Consider the following 17,047-nt stretch of genomic DNA (forward strand, 5'->3'; position numbering starts at 1 on the left):
ACTGGAGCTACTTCGTGGTCAAGAGAAACTTTTGCCAAGGAAGAAGCAAGTGAAGAGAGTGAAGGAAAGGACTGACCCTTGCTGCGTGTTCTGGGGCTGGCCAGCAGTTTGCTGTTTTAACCAATGAAAGGCTAAAATGACTTTGCTGTGTGCTGTGTCCCCCTGCTTGAAAGGACTTTGCTGTGCTTTGTCCTGAAGTAACTTATCCCCAAGGGCCCGAGGTGAGCTGTCTCCCTGTTGTGGAAACTCAAGAACACAAATGTTTCCAAGCAACGCTGTGTGTGTGTTTTTTGCAGCCTGAACCCTTTGTGAGGATTGCCTTGTTATCGTGCACACCCGGAATCCAAGTGTGTCTCTGCGACGCTCTGTGTGTGTGCTTTGTGCCAGAGACCTTCATGAGGATTGCCTTGTTAACGTGCACCTGGAGTTAAAGTGAATCTCAGCGACGCTGTGTGCGTTTTCTTTGCAGCTTGAGACCTTCGCGAGGAGTGCCCTGTGATCGTGCACCCGAAGCTCAAGGGAGTCTCAGCGACGCTGTGTGCGTGTGCCCTGTGGCAGCCTGAGATCTTCGAAGCAGTAGCAGCCCGGACTGGCAGCCCCGGAGATGAGCCGCCGGCCAGAGCCCACCATTGCTCATTCACAAAGATTGCATCGGAGGCCCAAGTCGCTAGTAGAGGAGCGTGAGGTCGTACCCCCAGGTAACGTGTGTCGACGCCTGGGCAGGGTGCGGGCTTGGAGAGAGACTCTCTCTGCCTCTCTCTCATTCCGGCAGCGCGAGCCTCTGCTTCGGCTCGTATCGCGGCCCGTACTTGTCAAGGGAGTGGCAGTACCGGGGCCGGAGTGCGGAGCTGCACTTTTTGTTATACCATACCCGTGTTGGGGGCAACTGTTGACATAGGCTGACTGCGAGTCAGAAGAAGTGGCGGAGAGAACTGCCTAGGCACCGTGATCGGTGCTGGAGTGTAACACGTATTTCCTTATATCTGCATAACGGAGTACCTGATTGTCGTATTACACATTGCATAATTTCTGCATAAATCAATACCCGATTAGTGTATGACGCATGGCATTATTTCTGCATAACGAACTACTTGATTGTTTTATGACGCATTGCATTGTTTCTGTATAACAAACTACCTGATTATTGTATTACGCATTGCCTTATTTCTTCAAAACGACGTACCTGGTTGTTGCATTATGCACTGCATTATTTTTACCTTGCAAAGTGCCTGATTGTTGCGTTACGCTTTGCATTACTTTTCCATTGCAGAGTGCCTGATGATTCTAGCATCACGAACTGAATAACATGGCATTAGGACTACAGTGAAATGTTTAGAAGTGCTCATTAATATCGTCAGAACTTACATGGGCTGGCTGGCTTAACAACCAGCCAGGCGAAATATTACGCATACTCACATGTTTGATTTATATTATGTGGTCTAATCGTATATCTTTTCTATATAAAATGTGTACTCGTTTTATAAACTCGTGTGGTGTCGATTTGTGGTGTCATCATTGGGTTGCTGTGAGCGTGGTTGCAAATACTTTACACATTTGCCTTAAAAATAAGCCTGGTTACTCGTGCCAAGCTACCAAGTGGGTGAGCGGTGGCTATCTCAGAAGGTGTCCTTCCTTTCCCTGATGTGGAAACGAGGGTCCCTATTTGGCCTAAGGTACCTACCTCAGCCAACCAGGGATCCCGGGTTTAACAGGTAACATGGTGCCTATTGACCCAGCAGTGGGTATTAGGGATAACTACGGCATGGCCACACAGAAACTGACAGAGGATGTAGATAGGTGGGTCAAGCTCCCCTTATCTCTGATGGGTAGAGTTGCAGTCATGAAGATGGTGGTTCTACCGAGGTTTCTCTTCCTATTCCAGAATATTCCAATCCCATTGCCGCAAACCCTCACTTATCAATTGCGCTCGCAGCTAATCAGGTTAGTGTGGGCTGGGAAGCAGCCTCGCATTAGGTGGGATTCCCTCACGTTACCTTATGACATGGGACATCTGGGGGCCCATGACCTGCAAAAGTACTACAGAGCAGCACAAAAGTATATTTGCACATTACTGGGTACATGGTCCAAATGATTTCCCATATTACCACTGAGAGAGGAATGCAGCAGATCCGCTCACTCTGCCACAGAGGCTGTTCCGCCCACCACGAAGGCGGTATCAAATATTCGAATCCTTGGCCATTACATCGCAGGTGTGGCAGGGGTTACAACAAATGCAGGCGAGTGCCCTGCAATACATGCCAAAGATCCCTCTGAGTTGGTGCTTATGGTTTCCACTGGGACAAGATTATGGGGCAAAGCAGGCACTTCAGACAGTGGGCATTCGAAAGATGGGAGACTTCTTCAATATGAGTCAGTATGCAGCTGGGATGATCTTCAGGGTCCAGAAACACGTCCGTCAATTTCAGCACTATTCCACTTCTTCAGGGCGAGACACACTTTGCACACTCTTCTAGGGGACGGCATGATAGAGCCATATGCAGTTCTTGCCCTCACCACTCTCATTAAAGAAAGTGACCCTTCCAAACTGATTACTAAATTTTACTCCAGCATGTAGGAAAACCTTCGGACATAGGAGTGGCAGTGGGCTCTCCACTGAGTGATGAAGAATGGCAATATTGCTGCACTCACACTAAAATGGTCTCTTTGAACGGGAGGCAGAGGCTCATTCACTAGAAGTTCCTCACAGGGCCTACTGCACCCCTGAGAGACAGTTTCGATATGGGTTATCAGATAATTCTAAATGTTATAGGTGTGGTAGCGAGGACGCTGGCTTTCGGCACCTCGCAAAAGCAATGCTCCGGGATTTACTCTTTCTGGTGTGCAGTGTTCTACAAGCTGGGAGTCATCATAAGCGCAGATTTAGAGCCTCACCCTAAGATGGCTCTGCTGGGTTGGGACCTCTGTGTCGAAAAAGCGTTGCACCCCTTGGCCTTCTCCTTGCCAAGCGGTGAGTGGCAATCAGATGAGTGGGTGATCCACTACCAACATTAAAAGAGTGGCATGCTGATATGCTTTATTGTAATACACAGTCGGAGGTTTACAACAAATTACTCCCTCATCAGCAGACCCAAAAGCAGTTGGGACCCCTACCAGACATATCTCCTCAGTAAAGACTCCAAGGATGATCCTAATGCTGCTGTTTGGGCGGACACCGCTGAGCCACAGGATTCTTGGGTACGGGTTAATCCAGTATAACTTGGTGTCTGGTGGACCTTGGGTTTGGAGGACCAATGTGGCACAGCAGGAATTTTGCAATGCCCAATTCTGGACTGTAATCAGCGGAAATGTACTGTAGTAATGCTGGGCTGCTGAAATCGTGCCTGATTCCGCTATGTCCAATTTGGAGGTTGTTTGAATCCTGCTTTATTCTCACTGTGTAACTTGCTATGTCCTGTTTTAGAAAGAACGATGTATACTGCGCTGTGATGCCTAGTCACAATATATCTGCTTGTATTTTGTTTTGTCTATCACAAATTTTTAATTAAAGAAAATAGGGTTTTGAGGAACCAAAAGGCTGCCAAGAGAGTGGAGTTGGATTATTACTGGTAGTAAAAAACTTGGCAGCGAGTACAAGGCTTAGACAGTGTGTTGCTAAACAGTGAAGAACTATGCATTTTCTGAAAATGGGCTTTGCAAAGTTGAAGTATTGTGTTATAGAACTGAGTGAAGTGCTTTATAGTGAAACTAGGGTTTCCACCTACCCAAATACCGGTCATTTGTTGTTTTAATACTTTGCAAAGACCCGGACATGAAATAAAATCATATTTATTTATTTGTAACATAACTTTTCTCCCTTTGTTTACTTTAAGTATTTTGTTCAAACTACAATATGGGCCCTGAAGAAATTAGGCTTAAAGTCAATGAAGCTGGGTGCATGGGTGGTGTCTCAGAAAAATGGATGAGTTGCTTCACTGATAAGAAGTAGCTCTCACCACAGAAAAGGTAGGAGACCCTGGGCAAGAGGGAGCATTTTAAACTTCTCCTTCTTGAGGAAAAAGTTGAGAGAGTGCAGGTGTAGGATAGAACAAAGTCTTCCGCCCTTGTTGAGCACCAGAAAGTAGCAGGAATATCAATCACAACCGACTTCTGCACTCTTGTATGGCTCTATTGGACAAAAGAGCTGTCACTTTCCATCGGAGAAGAGATATGTGGTCCTCCATTAGCCTGTTGTAAGTAGGAGGCATGGAAGTAGGGGTAATCTCGAAAGGACAATCTGCAAAACCTATCTGTCTGATGTTATGGACTGCCAGTGGAGCAGGTGATAGGGAATCACGCCGCCCACTGGGCGCCTGTGATGGTAAATGGGCTGACTAGGAAGGTTTGGAGGCTGCCGGCTGCTGGGGTGGTGGTGGATTGGTTCGACCGCTGGCCTCCCGATCCACGGACGGTAAGGGCCTCGTCCACGGTCACGCAGAGGCTGGTAAGCTTGGGTGCTGCGGTGGCTGTTAGGGTAAGGACAGGGCTGCACGCCCCTTCCTGTAGCCATGAAAGGCGGACTGAGAGTGACTAGGAGCCATGGAAAGGCCCAAGCACCTGGCTGTAGTCTTGCTGTCCTTAAAGTACTCCAGCGCCAAATTCGCCTTGTCCCTGAAGAGAAGGGAGCCATCAAAGGGCATGTCCATGAATGATGTCTGTGCATCCCCAGAAAAGCCAGTAGTCCTTAACCAGGCGTGACATCACAGGGCCACTGTTAATGAAACCGCTCTGCCTAGTGAGTCAGTGGTGTCTAGTCCACATCAAATGTTGAACTTAACTGCGTCCCACCCATCGGCAACAGCCTGGGAGAGCACGGCCCGGGCCTCCTCCGGGACTGTTGGCAGCACCGTGTCCCACAGAGTGTGACAATAGTGGGCCAAAAGGCATGCAGTGTAGAGGGTTGGATCACCAAGCTCTCCGAGTGGGGTGTTGGGTGAGGAAGTTTGGATCCCCTGTAGGGGGGCAATGGGGGCAGATAATCGTCCTGTTCACAGAAGCACCTGTGCTGGGCTTTGACCCAACCAGACCTCATTAAGTGCCTCATTGAAAGGAGGAAGCAGCAGAAACACTTCTATCAAGATAATAGTCTTGACTGCCACTAAGAGAAACCAGCTAACCTCCACACCACCATTGCAAATGAAACTCCCTCCTCTGAAGCCAAAGTAGGCACTGTGGCCAGTATCTGAAGAAGTGTCCAGTCCACTGGCTTCACCCAGATCCTCGCACCAGTCCATTTTTTTCTTCCTTCATAAGGCTGGTATTCCTCAGGGTCCAGCGACCACTCCCATTCTTCCCTGAGTCCTAGTCTATAAGAAAAGGGCTCAGGCTTCAAGCTGGATGGCACGGCTTCAGTCAACGACGCCCCTCTGGCTCAAAGTCAAGGATGAGGATGTTGCCGCTGGGAGCGTCTGCCTCAGGATGGTGCCGATGAAGGTCGAGGTTGAACGACCGGCACCAATCCTGAGCCATCTCTGGAACCCTGTGGCCCGACTGATGCCAGAGCTGCTGGAGAAATCTAGGGGCCACTCCTGAACCCACAGTCCTCGCAGGAGCGCCAGAGAGAACGGGCCACCCAAATAAGAGGTGTCCGGCCTCATAAAATTCTTTCAATTTGTCGCAGTCGCTTCAGCTTCCGTAAATTCGGAGAGGCGGGGAGTCGGCCCAGGTGCTGGCACAACCACGGAGCCAAGCTTAGAGAGGTGGCACTCCCTCGTCTCGTCGGCCGACGTGGAGTCTAAGCACACATCGACTTTTTCTTCTTATGGTAGCAGGACATACCCAGTTGGCTCGATGACTTGGAGTGCAACGATGACCTCCGGCTCTGCGACTACTCTCGAAATCTTTCTCTCGACCAAGACCTAAATTGTTGCGGCCTCGCACATCCAGCCACAAGAAGCTTGAGGGTACACTCCCTCAACACCTTCGAGTGCATTGCGCAGCTGTCGGAACAGACCTTCGGGTCATGGTCCTGTTGTAGGCACCAGAGGCAAACAAGATGTGGGTCTGTCACCGACATCTGTCGGTGACAGGCTCCGCAGGGCTTGAAGCTGGCCTTTTTTTAATGACATTCCTACCACACCAGGAGGTAAGACCTCAAAAGAGTTCGACAAAACATTGAAAAAACCATAGTCAGAAAATGACTAAGGGGTAGCTGTTCCAGATCTGTGCTGAAAGGTGCAGAAATAAATGAACCACGTGCTTGCGTCGCGCCTATATAGGCATTGCAAGAGTCACTTCTGGGACAGACAGTACCAGTGACTCCACGTGGAGCCGAATGGCGCCACCTACTGGCGTGCAGGGGTCCTGCCCACGAACAAATTTCCGGATCCGGTCTGACGCCTGGTGGTACTTCAAAGGTAAGTAATCGGGCTAGAAGTCTCTATCAGTTTAGCAGCCACGCTGGTGTATAACATGACTAAAATACAATGCCAATAGCTCTTGCATAGGCAAAACCTATTGACTTGGTCAATGCTTGTTGTTTTGAGAACACAAACCACTAAAGCGGAAAACAAAACCCAGATACACAGTGAGTTTTGTTATTGCACTTGGAACCCACTCTGAATTTTCCCTGCCTGTGGCAAATGCAAGCAGAGAAAATAAGTGCGAGTCGCCTGAATTCATACGGTGAGATGACTGTCCCTGTGACTTGCGGACCCTTGGAAGACAGACTGTTTGGTCAGAGTTTTTTACGGGGGGGGGGGGGGGGGGGTGAGGGGGGGAGGTAGCAGAAATTCTACTGGGGTAAACACAGCACTTCCCCCACTCAAAACAAAGCATGGAAAACACAATTTTGGAGGGGCAGGGCGGGACAAACTCTGGTTTACTGCAGTGTCCCCACTGTACTAAACTTACTATAAGGTCCTACGTCCTTAAGGTGCACGAAAAGAAGCTTTCATTAAATTATATAAAATAATTTGCTAGTGATTGATTTAATAGCTGTAATAATGGGGTTTCCTTACTAAGGGCCTGATTTCGATGGCGAACAGACTTATGTCCGGCCGCCATCATGTCGGGGATAGAGACCGCCCGCCTATAAGGTGGCGGTCCCACATATGGCATTACAATCGGCGGCTGCAAGCGCCATGTTTTCTATTGCGACGGGTGCTGCTGGCTGCAGTTTTGCAGTTCCCTGTACTATGTGGCAGGCACCACGTGATGCCTGTCACATGGTGCAGGGAAATGTTTCGTGGCACCATAGGTGGCCCCCCAAGTGCAAAACCGAACTGCCCCCAAAGTCCATCCCTGCCAGCCTTTCCATGGCTGGTGTACCGCCATAGAAAGGCTGGTGGGGATCCAGCATCGTAATCAGACCGGCGGTGCCTGCTAGGGGATGCGGGCGGTCGGGCTTTCCGGCCGCCAGCACACCGCCCGCCATCACAATCTGGCGGGCCGGAAATGGCCCCACGATGGCTGTGATCCTGCCACTGACAGCCTGTCTGGCGGGTTCACCACCATCGTAATCAGCCCCAAAGTACTGTTCGGCTTGGCTGTTGGCTATTAGAAGTTGTACTTTTGATCTGCTCTTAAATCTGATTTTGTTTGAGTTGATAGTTGGAGGCAGGCATGTATGTTTATACAGCACTTTGAGAACTTACTCATGGTTTCCCTGGTGCTACCTAGGTTCAGTGGCTGAGGACACAGTTCCCGTCTTTGGATATTGAGGTGGACGGCGGCGTGGGACCTGATAACATTCACAAATGTGCAGAGGTGAGAAATGGGCTTTATCCTTTCCTAAATAAAACTTCATAGCTTGGTGATGAAGAAAGGGAATACTGTAGTATCAGTCGCTCTGAAGCAAGTGCTGCTTTATGCAGAATTGCAGCACCTTCCTCACATAAAAGGAGGGGACAAATGAGCACTAGCGGGGTAAGAGAACATAGCAAGTTGCAGGCAACGAAAGGCTGAAAATGGAGCCTCAACCTTGGGATGTTCTTTGATGAAACTCTTGGAAAACTATGTGATTGAATAAGTAATAATTGTATTATTTCCTTTACATCAAATTAAAGTCGAAAGTCAATAAAAACAATCCGAGATGTGCTCAAATTGTTTTACGTCGCAGACCTAGATATTGCTCTAGTTTTGTTCTTCATCTCTGCATTACCATCCAACTCCTAAATACAATTAAATCTGAGTTTATGTTGCAAATTGATGTCCGTGTTAAAAAAGGTGGTTTTATCTACTCATGGTGTATTTGCATATTACTCCACCTTAATGGCAAATGTTTACCTGATAACTAAAGTGGTTTGCTTATTCAGGTCCCTGAAGAAAAGGCATTTGTGGTCGCAGTATCCCAATGCTTGCAGCTGTTGCATCAGGATGATCAAATGGTTTGCTATGTGTAAATACTTCAGAAATATTTACAAAGTTTCTTTCCTCTCTGCCAGAAGCGCAGTTGTTCACAGGGAAGTACCTTGTTCAGGTCAAATTCAGTTTACGAAGCGGAGGTAAAAATCATATCTATTTCTCCCTTTAAAGGGCGACTGGAGCCATCCTCTAAGAAGTAGAGAAGCATATGAGCAGTCTGTGATCTTAGCCAATGCTTTAATATTAAGTCCATAGCACCAAATATCTGAAATGGAGCACTAAACGATGCACTCACCAGCCTTTGCAGTATAATTTTGTGGTGGTGGATAGATGCATGAGTGAAGGTACATGTGTGGAAGGGTGGATGAATGTCTGGCTAGAAGAATAAAAACATAAGTACATCATTAGTATGCCTAGAAGGATGGTTGATAGATGGTTTAACAGAATACTTGTTTTCGAATTGCGGTGATATACTAGTGGATATAAGTATGTTATGAACACGAATATACTAGTGGATATAAGTATGGACTCGCCACATGATCCATACCAGGCTCACTCATTATGAACTGCTTATGCGGACTCCCAGCCCTACCTTGTACACCTGCCCCATTCCCATTATCCACAGACTATAGTTACGTTTTTAAAAGCAATTACATGGTTTACAAATGAGACACCTTGAAGTTTATAAATGATTTTCATTGTGGATTTACTTTCTTCAGATAATTAGTGACTCTGTAAAATATAAAGCATCTGCATAAAGCTCTCTGGGGCAATTGTGCCCACCCACGTGAAGTAGGTGGCACCCCACTTTGTCCTGGATTCTTGAGGGACCTTTCAGGCTGATCAGTATTCAAGGGAAGCCCTCCCGGACCACCCCCAACCGCCACAAATCTGCATAGTGGGTCCGATTGTACTGTCATTGACATCCTGGAATATGATTTTCGGAGGAATATGTTGACTCCTCTAGAACCCTAGGGGGTGAGGGGTGGGTGCAGAATGATGCACAATTGTGTATCCGTAGCAGGCACAAAAGCTGCACTTCGTACCTATGAAGTGTGTCTCCTGCAAGAGGAGGATGCCTGGGGCATACAGGAGAACAGCTTGTCTCCTTATCTTGTTGTTTAAGCCATTTACATTCCAGGACATGTTATGGTATTGATCTGCGGCTGTCATACATGTCAGGGACTGGTCCATGTATATCTGCGGTGGGGTGGACCTCTCCTACTATGTTGGGAGCCCGTGTTGTGTAACCTCTTGCAATGTTTGAACATCTGTGGGGGCTCTGAGCACACGCAACATCCAGGGAGTTATTTTGGACTGCCCATGTGTCTCGTTGGGCCCATCACCTCTAGTAACCAGAAACAAAATTACTGTCAAAAACCACACATCCTATACTTCCACCTGAGAAGCAACTGTTGCCCTCAGTCAATTTATTAACATTTAATCTCTAACACGAACAATTTGGATTGGGATTTTAGGTCTGGTCTTTTTCACTACCAATCCAAATTAATTTTGTTTATTCTTATCTCTAATGTACCTGTGATGCATAAATAAGCCAGACATTTTAGCTGTGCCTAAACTGTTGTCAAGGCCTCCCTCACGTCCCACTAACTCTCTAATGTTGAATGGGTCTGTGTGTCTAGAACTCTTGAGCAGTCTGCCCTCAGATCTGGTTCTGTGGAGTCACTCGCCTCAACATTGTGAGTGATACACTGGAGCATGCACCCTTTTGGATTGTAGGAGGCTGGTTTAGTGTTGGACCCGGCCTCGTGGCGTGGTCCTACCCCTCCCGCATGGCAGGCCCCGGGCGACATCGGCCCTCCATCCAGCCCGGGTCGGCCTCGGGCACACCTCTGCACGACCTACAAACCACCAGATCCGCCACCCGGCGGCTCCCAACCACTGACACGGCACACTCTGGCCGCCCCAGCATTACCGGTCCGGTGCCCACCCCGGACCCTCATTCCAGGCCCGACGCCATCTTGGGCCCATCACATCACAGACACGTGGTCCCGGCCCAGCCGAGGCCACGGCCCCGGCGAGCCCGCCATCGAGGCACCAAGAGCCCTCCGGGTGGTAGAGTGGCCACTCAACCAGAGACAAGGAGAGGGGAGTTTCGATGGCTCCCCAACCGTCCCCGGATGCCTGGTTTCGATCGGCCTCCGGCCTCCCTGAGCGCAGGCTCCACCCCCTGCTGGGTGTCTGGACACCATCATCCCGACCCCTCTGACCCCCAGGCGAGAGGGTCCGGACATCAAAGGACTCCAGACCTATATCTGGGCCAGCCCCGGGGTAGGACGGAAGTTGTATCCCGGTGTCGAGAAGCCGTGCTGACGCTGTCGCGGCTGACCCTGAGACGAACTCACCTTGCTGTTCTACCTGGAACCTGCTGGCGCTGCCGCGGTCCATCTTCGCTGTAACCACCTTGGAGCCTGCTGGCGCTGCCGCGGTCCATCTTCGCTGTAACCACCTTGGAGCCTGCTGGCGCTGCCGCGGTCCATCTTCGCTGTAACCACCTTGGAGCCTGCTGGCGCTGCTGCGGTCCATCTTCGCTGTAACCACTTAGGAGCCTGCTGGCGCTGCCGCGGTCCTCATTCGCTGAACCATCTTGGAACCTGCTGGCGCTGCCGCGGTCCACACTCGCTGAACCATCTTGGAACATGCTGGCGCTGCCGCGGTCCACACTCGCTGAACCATCTTGGAACCTGCTGGCGCTGCCGCGGTCCACACTCGCTGAACCATCTTGGAACCTGCTGGTGCTGCCGTGGTCCACACTTGCTGAACCACCTTGGAGCCTGCTGGCGCTGCCGCGGCCCAACCTTCCGGAACCCCCCAGCTCGAGGATTGAGAGCTGTGCGTATAGTCTCCTGGCAACCGACCATCTATAAGACTGTCCCGCTACCTTGCCCCTTGTCACGAGACTTTCCAGATCTCTGGATCTGCTGTATATATTGAAACGATACTTATTGCCAGATAAATATTGAAAACTCTATCTACGTGTGGTGTACATTTGTAGTGGTGTGATTACTCTGCGGTACGATCCTAGGAGAGGGCCCTCACGTCGGAGGCCTCTCGACATCGCTCGGTCCCTTCTCTGAAGGAGGGGTAGACCTAGGGGTGGTCAGTCAGACACCTTCTGCCTCCCCCGGGTTCGCCTTTCTAACATTGGTGGCAGGCGCTGCGATCCGAGCCAACGCAAAATCGTACAGAGAGTGATCTACCCGCTACGACGGAAAAACACACAGAGACCATGACGAGCCAAGGAACCAACCTACCTGCCGAATTCCAGAAAGAGAAGATAGAAGAATACAGCCACAAAGAACTAAAACAATTCTGTAAAGACATGGGTATCGCTACCACTGGCCTGAGCACAAAAGAGGACTTCAAATCGGCCCTACAAGCCTGGGTGGAAACCCGAGACAGACCACCCCAAGAGGAGAATAGCCCGAAAGGACAACAGGAAACCAGCGCACCCCCGACGGGGGAAAGAACCGCAACACTAAACGCGGACCTCATCTATGAAGACGCTCGAGAACGGGAGCGCAACCGGCTACACGAATTGGAGCTTGCACGACTCCAGCTAGACGGAGAACTCCAGCTAGCGGAGAAAAAGATAGCCCTCGAGCAACTACGGCTGGAGGGGGATCTAGAAGAGAAACGGAGACAACGTGACCTCGAAGAAAAACGACTAGCATATGAACACGAACGAGGCCTGAGAGAACTAGAAATCAAAGCCAAGATCAACGAAGATAGCGCGGCCGGGGCCAAGACCTCGGCCCCTCCCGTGGACACCAAGGTTCACCTACCGAAAGAGGTAGTCAAAGAATACTACAAGAACGATGATATCCAGCAATGGTTCAAAGCCTACGAGGTGGCCATGACCGCCCATCGGGTGCCCCTGAAGGATTGGGGCGCCGGCCTGTGGGGGAAGTTCGTCAACGAAGGGAGGGACGCCCTGCTGGAACTCCCTGACACCGAAATGACCTCCTATGAACACATGAAAATGGCCCTACTCACGCGCTACAGACTCACCCCCGAAATGTACCGGCAGAGGTTCCGAGACTGTAAAAAAATCCCCGGTACCACTTGGGTGGAATATGTGAACTTTTTTAGCAGAGCCTTCGAGGGGTGGGTCAAAGGCAGTCAGGTCACTACCTACCAGCAGTTGGTCGACCTTATGTTATGGGAGCACCTCTCCAACAACTGCTTCACTGAACTACGACAGCACCTCCTCGACAGCAAGTTGACCGAGCCGCGAAAGCTAGCGGTCGAAGCAGATCGGTGGGCGAGCAACCGCGTCCACCGGAACACCACAGGAGAATACGGACGAGGGTCCCCGGGGAACCACCGGCCGCGAGGCGGCGGGTCTGGCATCAGCCGAGGCCGAGACCTCCCGCCGGGGTCTTCGCCCGCCTCCTCTACACCAGCCTCCAGCCCGAGGGGGGCCCATCCAGCCCGACCGGGGCCACGCCCCAACGTTACGTGCCACAGATGCCAGCGGCTGGGTCACTATGCCAATGATCCTCTCTGCCCCATGAACCAGCGGCCCGGCCCCACCGGGCCCCCCGGTCGACAAATCACTGCCGCTGCTCTGAGCGAAGAAAAGGATGAAGAAGAGGTCCCTATGGAACCAGAAGAATGGGAGTCCGCGGCCATGTGCCTCGCGTCCCTGGGCGACAAAGACATGATCCCCCGAGACCAGATTCCGATCAACACCCAGAAGTACCGCCAGTGGGTCACCATCAACGGACGCCGGGCCGAGGCTCTCCGTGACACGGGGGCCAGCATAACCGCCGTCCGCTGCCATCTGGTGACCCCAGAACAAATCTTGCCCCACGTTCTGTGCCCTGTCCGGTCAGCGGACAATTCCGAGAGCCTGTGCCAGATGGCTCGCATCCCCTTCGAGTGGGGAGGAGTGTCCGACATGCTGAAAGTCACCGTCCGAGACGATGCCCCGGTGGACTGCCTCCTAGGGAACGACCTGGAAAGTTCCCCCTGGGCACAGATCGAGCAAAGAGAGCATCTGGGGATGCTAGGCCTTCCTGAATGGGTTTGCGTAACGACCCGATCCATGTCCACCCGGGACGCCGTCCCAACCGAAGACAATCTGCCCGAAGAACCTGAATGGCCGGCACCTCCGCCACCCGCCACGGCCACGGCCGAACAAGAACTGGGGCCGCAGGGCCCCAGCCATGAAGAACTTCCCGAGCTCGGGCCCCTTCCCGAACTAGCCCAGTGGCACCAAGAAGGGGGCCCCACCCGCGAGCAGTTCCGTCGGGAACTAAAGACATGTCCTTCCTATGAGGGACTCCGACAACAAGCCGCCACGCAAGCCACAGGAGACTCCTCGGGGTCCCACTGGATCTATTGGGACCAGGACCTCCTGTACAGTGAACAAAAGATCGCCGAGCTGGGGGCCCGCCGAGTGCTAGTCGTCCCCCTCCACTTCAGAGACTTTCTCTTAAACCTGGCACATGATGTGCCCCTCGCCGGGCACCTGGGGCAGGACAAAACCTACAGCCGCCTGGTGACCCACTTTTATTGGCCGAAGATGCGCAGCGATGTGTACAACCACTGCCGAACCTGTCCGACCTGCCAAGCCAGCGGAAAGAGTGGGGGGAAAATCAAGGCCCCACTCCAACCGTTTCCCGTGGTGACCACTCCCTTCGAGCGAGTAGGGATCGACATCGTGGGGCCCCTGGATCCTCCAACCTCTCAGGGGCACCGCTTCATCCTCGTCCTGGTGGACCATGCCACCCGCTACCCAGAAGCTATCCCCCTCCGGACTATCACAGCCCCCGTAGTGGGTCGGGCGCTAATGGGGATCTTCTCCAAAGTCGGCTTCCCCCGAGAGGTCGTAAGTGATCGGGGCACAAACTTTATATCGAAATATATGCGGTCCCTGTGGCAACAGTGCGGGGTCGCGTATAAGTTCACCACCCCGTATCACCCTCAAGGGAATGGACTAGTGGAGCGATTTAATAGGACCCTGAAAGGAATGATCAAGGGCCTAGAAGAGCCCCTCCGGCGCAAATGGGACGTTCTGCTGCCATGCCTCCTGTTCGCCTACCGGGAGGTACCCCAGAAGTCCCTGGGGTTCAGCCCCTTTGAACTATTATATGGACACCCGGTGCGAGGCCCCCTCAGCCTGGTCAAGGAAGGCTGGGAGCTGGCCGCCTCCGATACTCCGCCCGATGTTTTCCGATACCTCTTGACTCTCCGCAACCAGACTCGGAAGTTCCGGGAACTGGCCGAAACCAACCTGAAGGCCAGTCAAGAGGAGATGAAGCGCTGGTATGATGAAAATGCCTCGTCCATTGAATTCGAGCCGGGCCAGCAGGTCTGGGTCATGTCCCCGGTCGACCCCGGCGCCCTCCAGGACAAATGGACGGGGCCCTTCAAAGTGGTGGAGCGCAAGAGCCCCGTCACCTACCTAGTGGACATGGAATCCCCCCGGAACCCCCTCCGGGTCCTACACGCCAACCGGCTCAAGCCCCACTTTGTCCGCACCGAACTGAGCCTGTTGTTGGCTACCGATGACGGAGCAGAGGACGACTCCGAGCCTCTACCAGACCTCCTGAGCACCTCCGAGAAAGATGGCTCCATCGAGGGGGTCTCCCTCTCTCCCGCGCTGACACCCAAACAGCGCCAGGACTGCCAGAAACTGCTGGGTCAATTTGCAAACTTATTTTCCCTCACCCCCGGAGTCACCCAGTGGTGTGTTCACGACGTCGACACCGGGGACAGTCCGCCCGTGCGGCACCGAGCCTACCGAGTCCCCGACCGAGTCCGGGCCTGCATCCAAGCCGAAGTTTCCAAGATGCTAGCCCTAGGAGTAGTCGAACCCTCAGACAGTCCATGGGCCAGTCCTGTCGTCCTGGTCCCCAAGGCCACCGCCCCCGGGGTGCCCCCGGAGCTGCGGTTCTGTGTCGACTACCGGGGACTGAATGCCGTCACCAGGACCGACGCCCATCCCATTCCCCGAGCGGATGAACTGATCGATCGCCTGGGAGCCGCCAGGTACCTCAGCACCTTCTACCTCACGGCCGGATACTGGCAAATCGGCCTCACGCCAGGGGCACAAGAACGATCCGCTTTCTCGACCCCCAATGGCCACTTCCACTTCAACGTGATGCCCTTCGTCATGAAGAATGCTCCGGCCACCTTCCAGAGACTAGTGAATCGGGTGCTGGCAGGGCTGGAGGAGTTCAGTGCCGCCTATCTGGACGATATTGCGGTGTACAGCCTCTGTTGGGACGAGCACCTGACCCACCTCTGGAAGGTCCTGACGGCCCTCCAACGGGCCGGACTAATAATAAAAGCCAGCAAGTGCCAGATCGGACAAGGGTCCGTGACCTATCTGGGACACCAAGTGGGGAGAGGCCAAGTGGCTCCCCTTCAACCCAAGATCGACGCCATCCAGGCCTGGGAGCCCCCCGTCACCCAGACCGCCGTCCGAGCCTTCCTGGGGCTCACTGGATACTATCGGCGGTTCATAAAGGACTATGGGAGCATTGTGGGGCCCCTCACAGAACTAACCTCCAAGAGACTACCCCCGAAGGTGCACTGGACCCCCGAGTGCCAAGTAGCCTTTGAGACACTAAAGACTGCCATGTGCACCGCCCCGGTGCTCCAGGCCCCCGACTACAGCCGAGAGTTCATCGTCCAAACTGACGCCTCGGAACACGGCATTTGGGCCGTACTCTCCCAAATGAACTCTGACTGAGTTGACCTTCCTGTGGCCTTCATCAGCCGGCGCCTGCTGGCCGGAGAACAACGATGGAGCACCATCGAGAGGGAAGCATTCGAAGTCGTATGGGCCCTAAAGAAGCTCCGGCCCTACCTCTTCGGCACCCACTTCCGAGTACAGACCGACCACCGGCCCCTGTGGTGGTTGATGCAGATGCGGGGCGAGAACCCGAAGTTGCTACGTTGGTCCATCTCCCTCCAAGGGATGAACTTAACCGTGGAGCATCGCCCTGGCAATGACCACGCCAACGCTGACGGCCTCTCCAGATTATTCCGCCTTGGCGAGGAGAATCCCCAAGAAGATGGGTGACTCTCCCCTGCCTTCAGCTGGAGGGGACGTGTGTTGGACCCGGCCTCGTGGCGTGGTCCTACCCCTCCCGCATGGCGGGCCCCGGGCGACATCGGCCCTCCATCCAGCCCGGGTCGGCCTCGGGCACACCTCTGCACGACCTACAAACCACCAGATCCGCCACCCGGCGGCCCCCAACCACTGACACGGCACACTCGGGCCGCCCCAGCATTACCGGTCCGGTGCCCACCCCGGACCCTCATTCCAGGCCCGACGCCATCTTGGGCCCATCACGTCACAGACACGTGGTCCCGGCCCAGCCGCGGCCCCGGCGAGCCCGCCATCGAGGCACCAAGAGCCCTCCGGGTGGTAGAGTGGCCACTCAACCAGAGACAAGGAGAGGGGAGTTTCGATGGCTCCCCAACCGTCCCCGGATGCCTGGTTTCGATCGGCCTCCGGCCTCCCTGAGTGCGGCCTCCACCCCCTGCTGGGTGTCTGGACACCATCATCCCAGCCCCTCTGACCCCCAGGCGAGAGGGTCCGGACATCAAAGGACTCCAGACCTATATCTGGGCCAGCCCCGGGGTAGGACGGCAGTTGTATCCCGGAGTCGAGAAGCTGTGCTGACGCTGTCGCCGCTGACCCTGAGACGAACTCACCTTGCTGTTCTACCTGGAACCTGCTGGCGCTGCCGTGGTCCATCTTCGC

At 53.2% G+C, this 17,047-nt stretch overlaps 1 protein-coding gene across 1 annotated transcript in view; it reads left to right on the top strand.

The window, feature by feature from the left end:
- RPE (ribulose-5-phosphate-3-epimerase) overlaps window positions 1-17,047 on the top strand; it is a 272,270-nt gene that overhangs the window by 220,509 nt on the left and 34,714 nt on the right. Inside the window, exon 5 of the mRNA XM_078680565.1 lies at window positions 7,618-7,704. Within this exon, the coding sequence (XP_078536691.1) occupies window positions 7,618-7,704 (87 nt within the window). The remainder of the gene's footprint in view (window positions 1-7,617; window positions 7,705-17,047) is intronic.

Source organism: Lissotriton helveticus, chromosome 3_1 (genome assembly GCF_964261635.1).
Source record: "Lissotriton helveticus chromosome 3_1, aLisHel1.1, whole genome shotgun sequence".
NCBI lineage: Eukaryota > Metazoa > Chordata > Amphibia > Caudata > Salamandridae > Lissotriton > Lissotriton helveticus.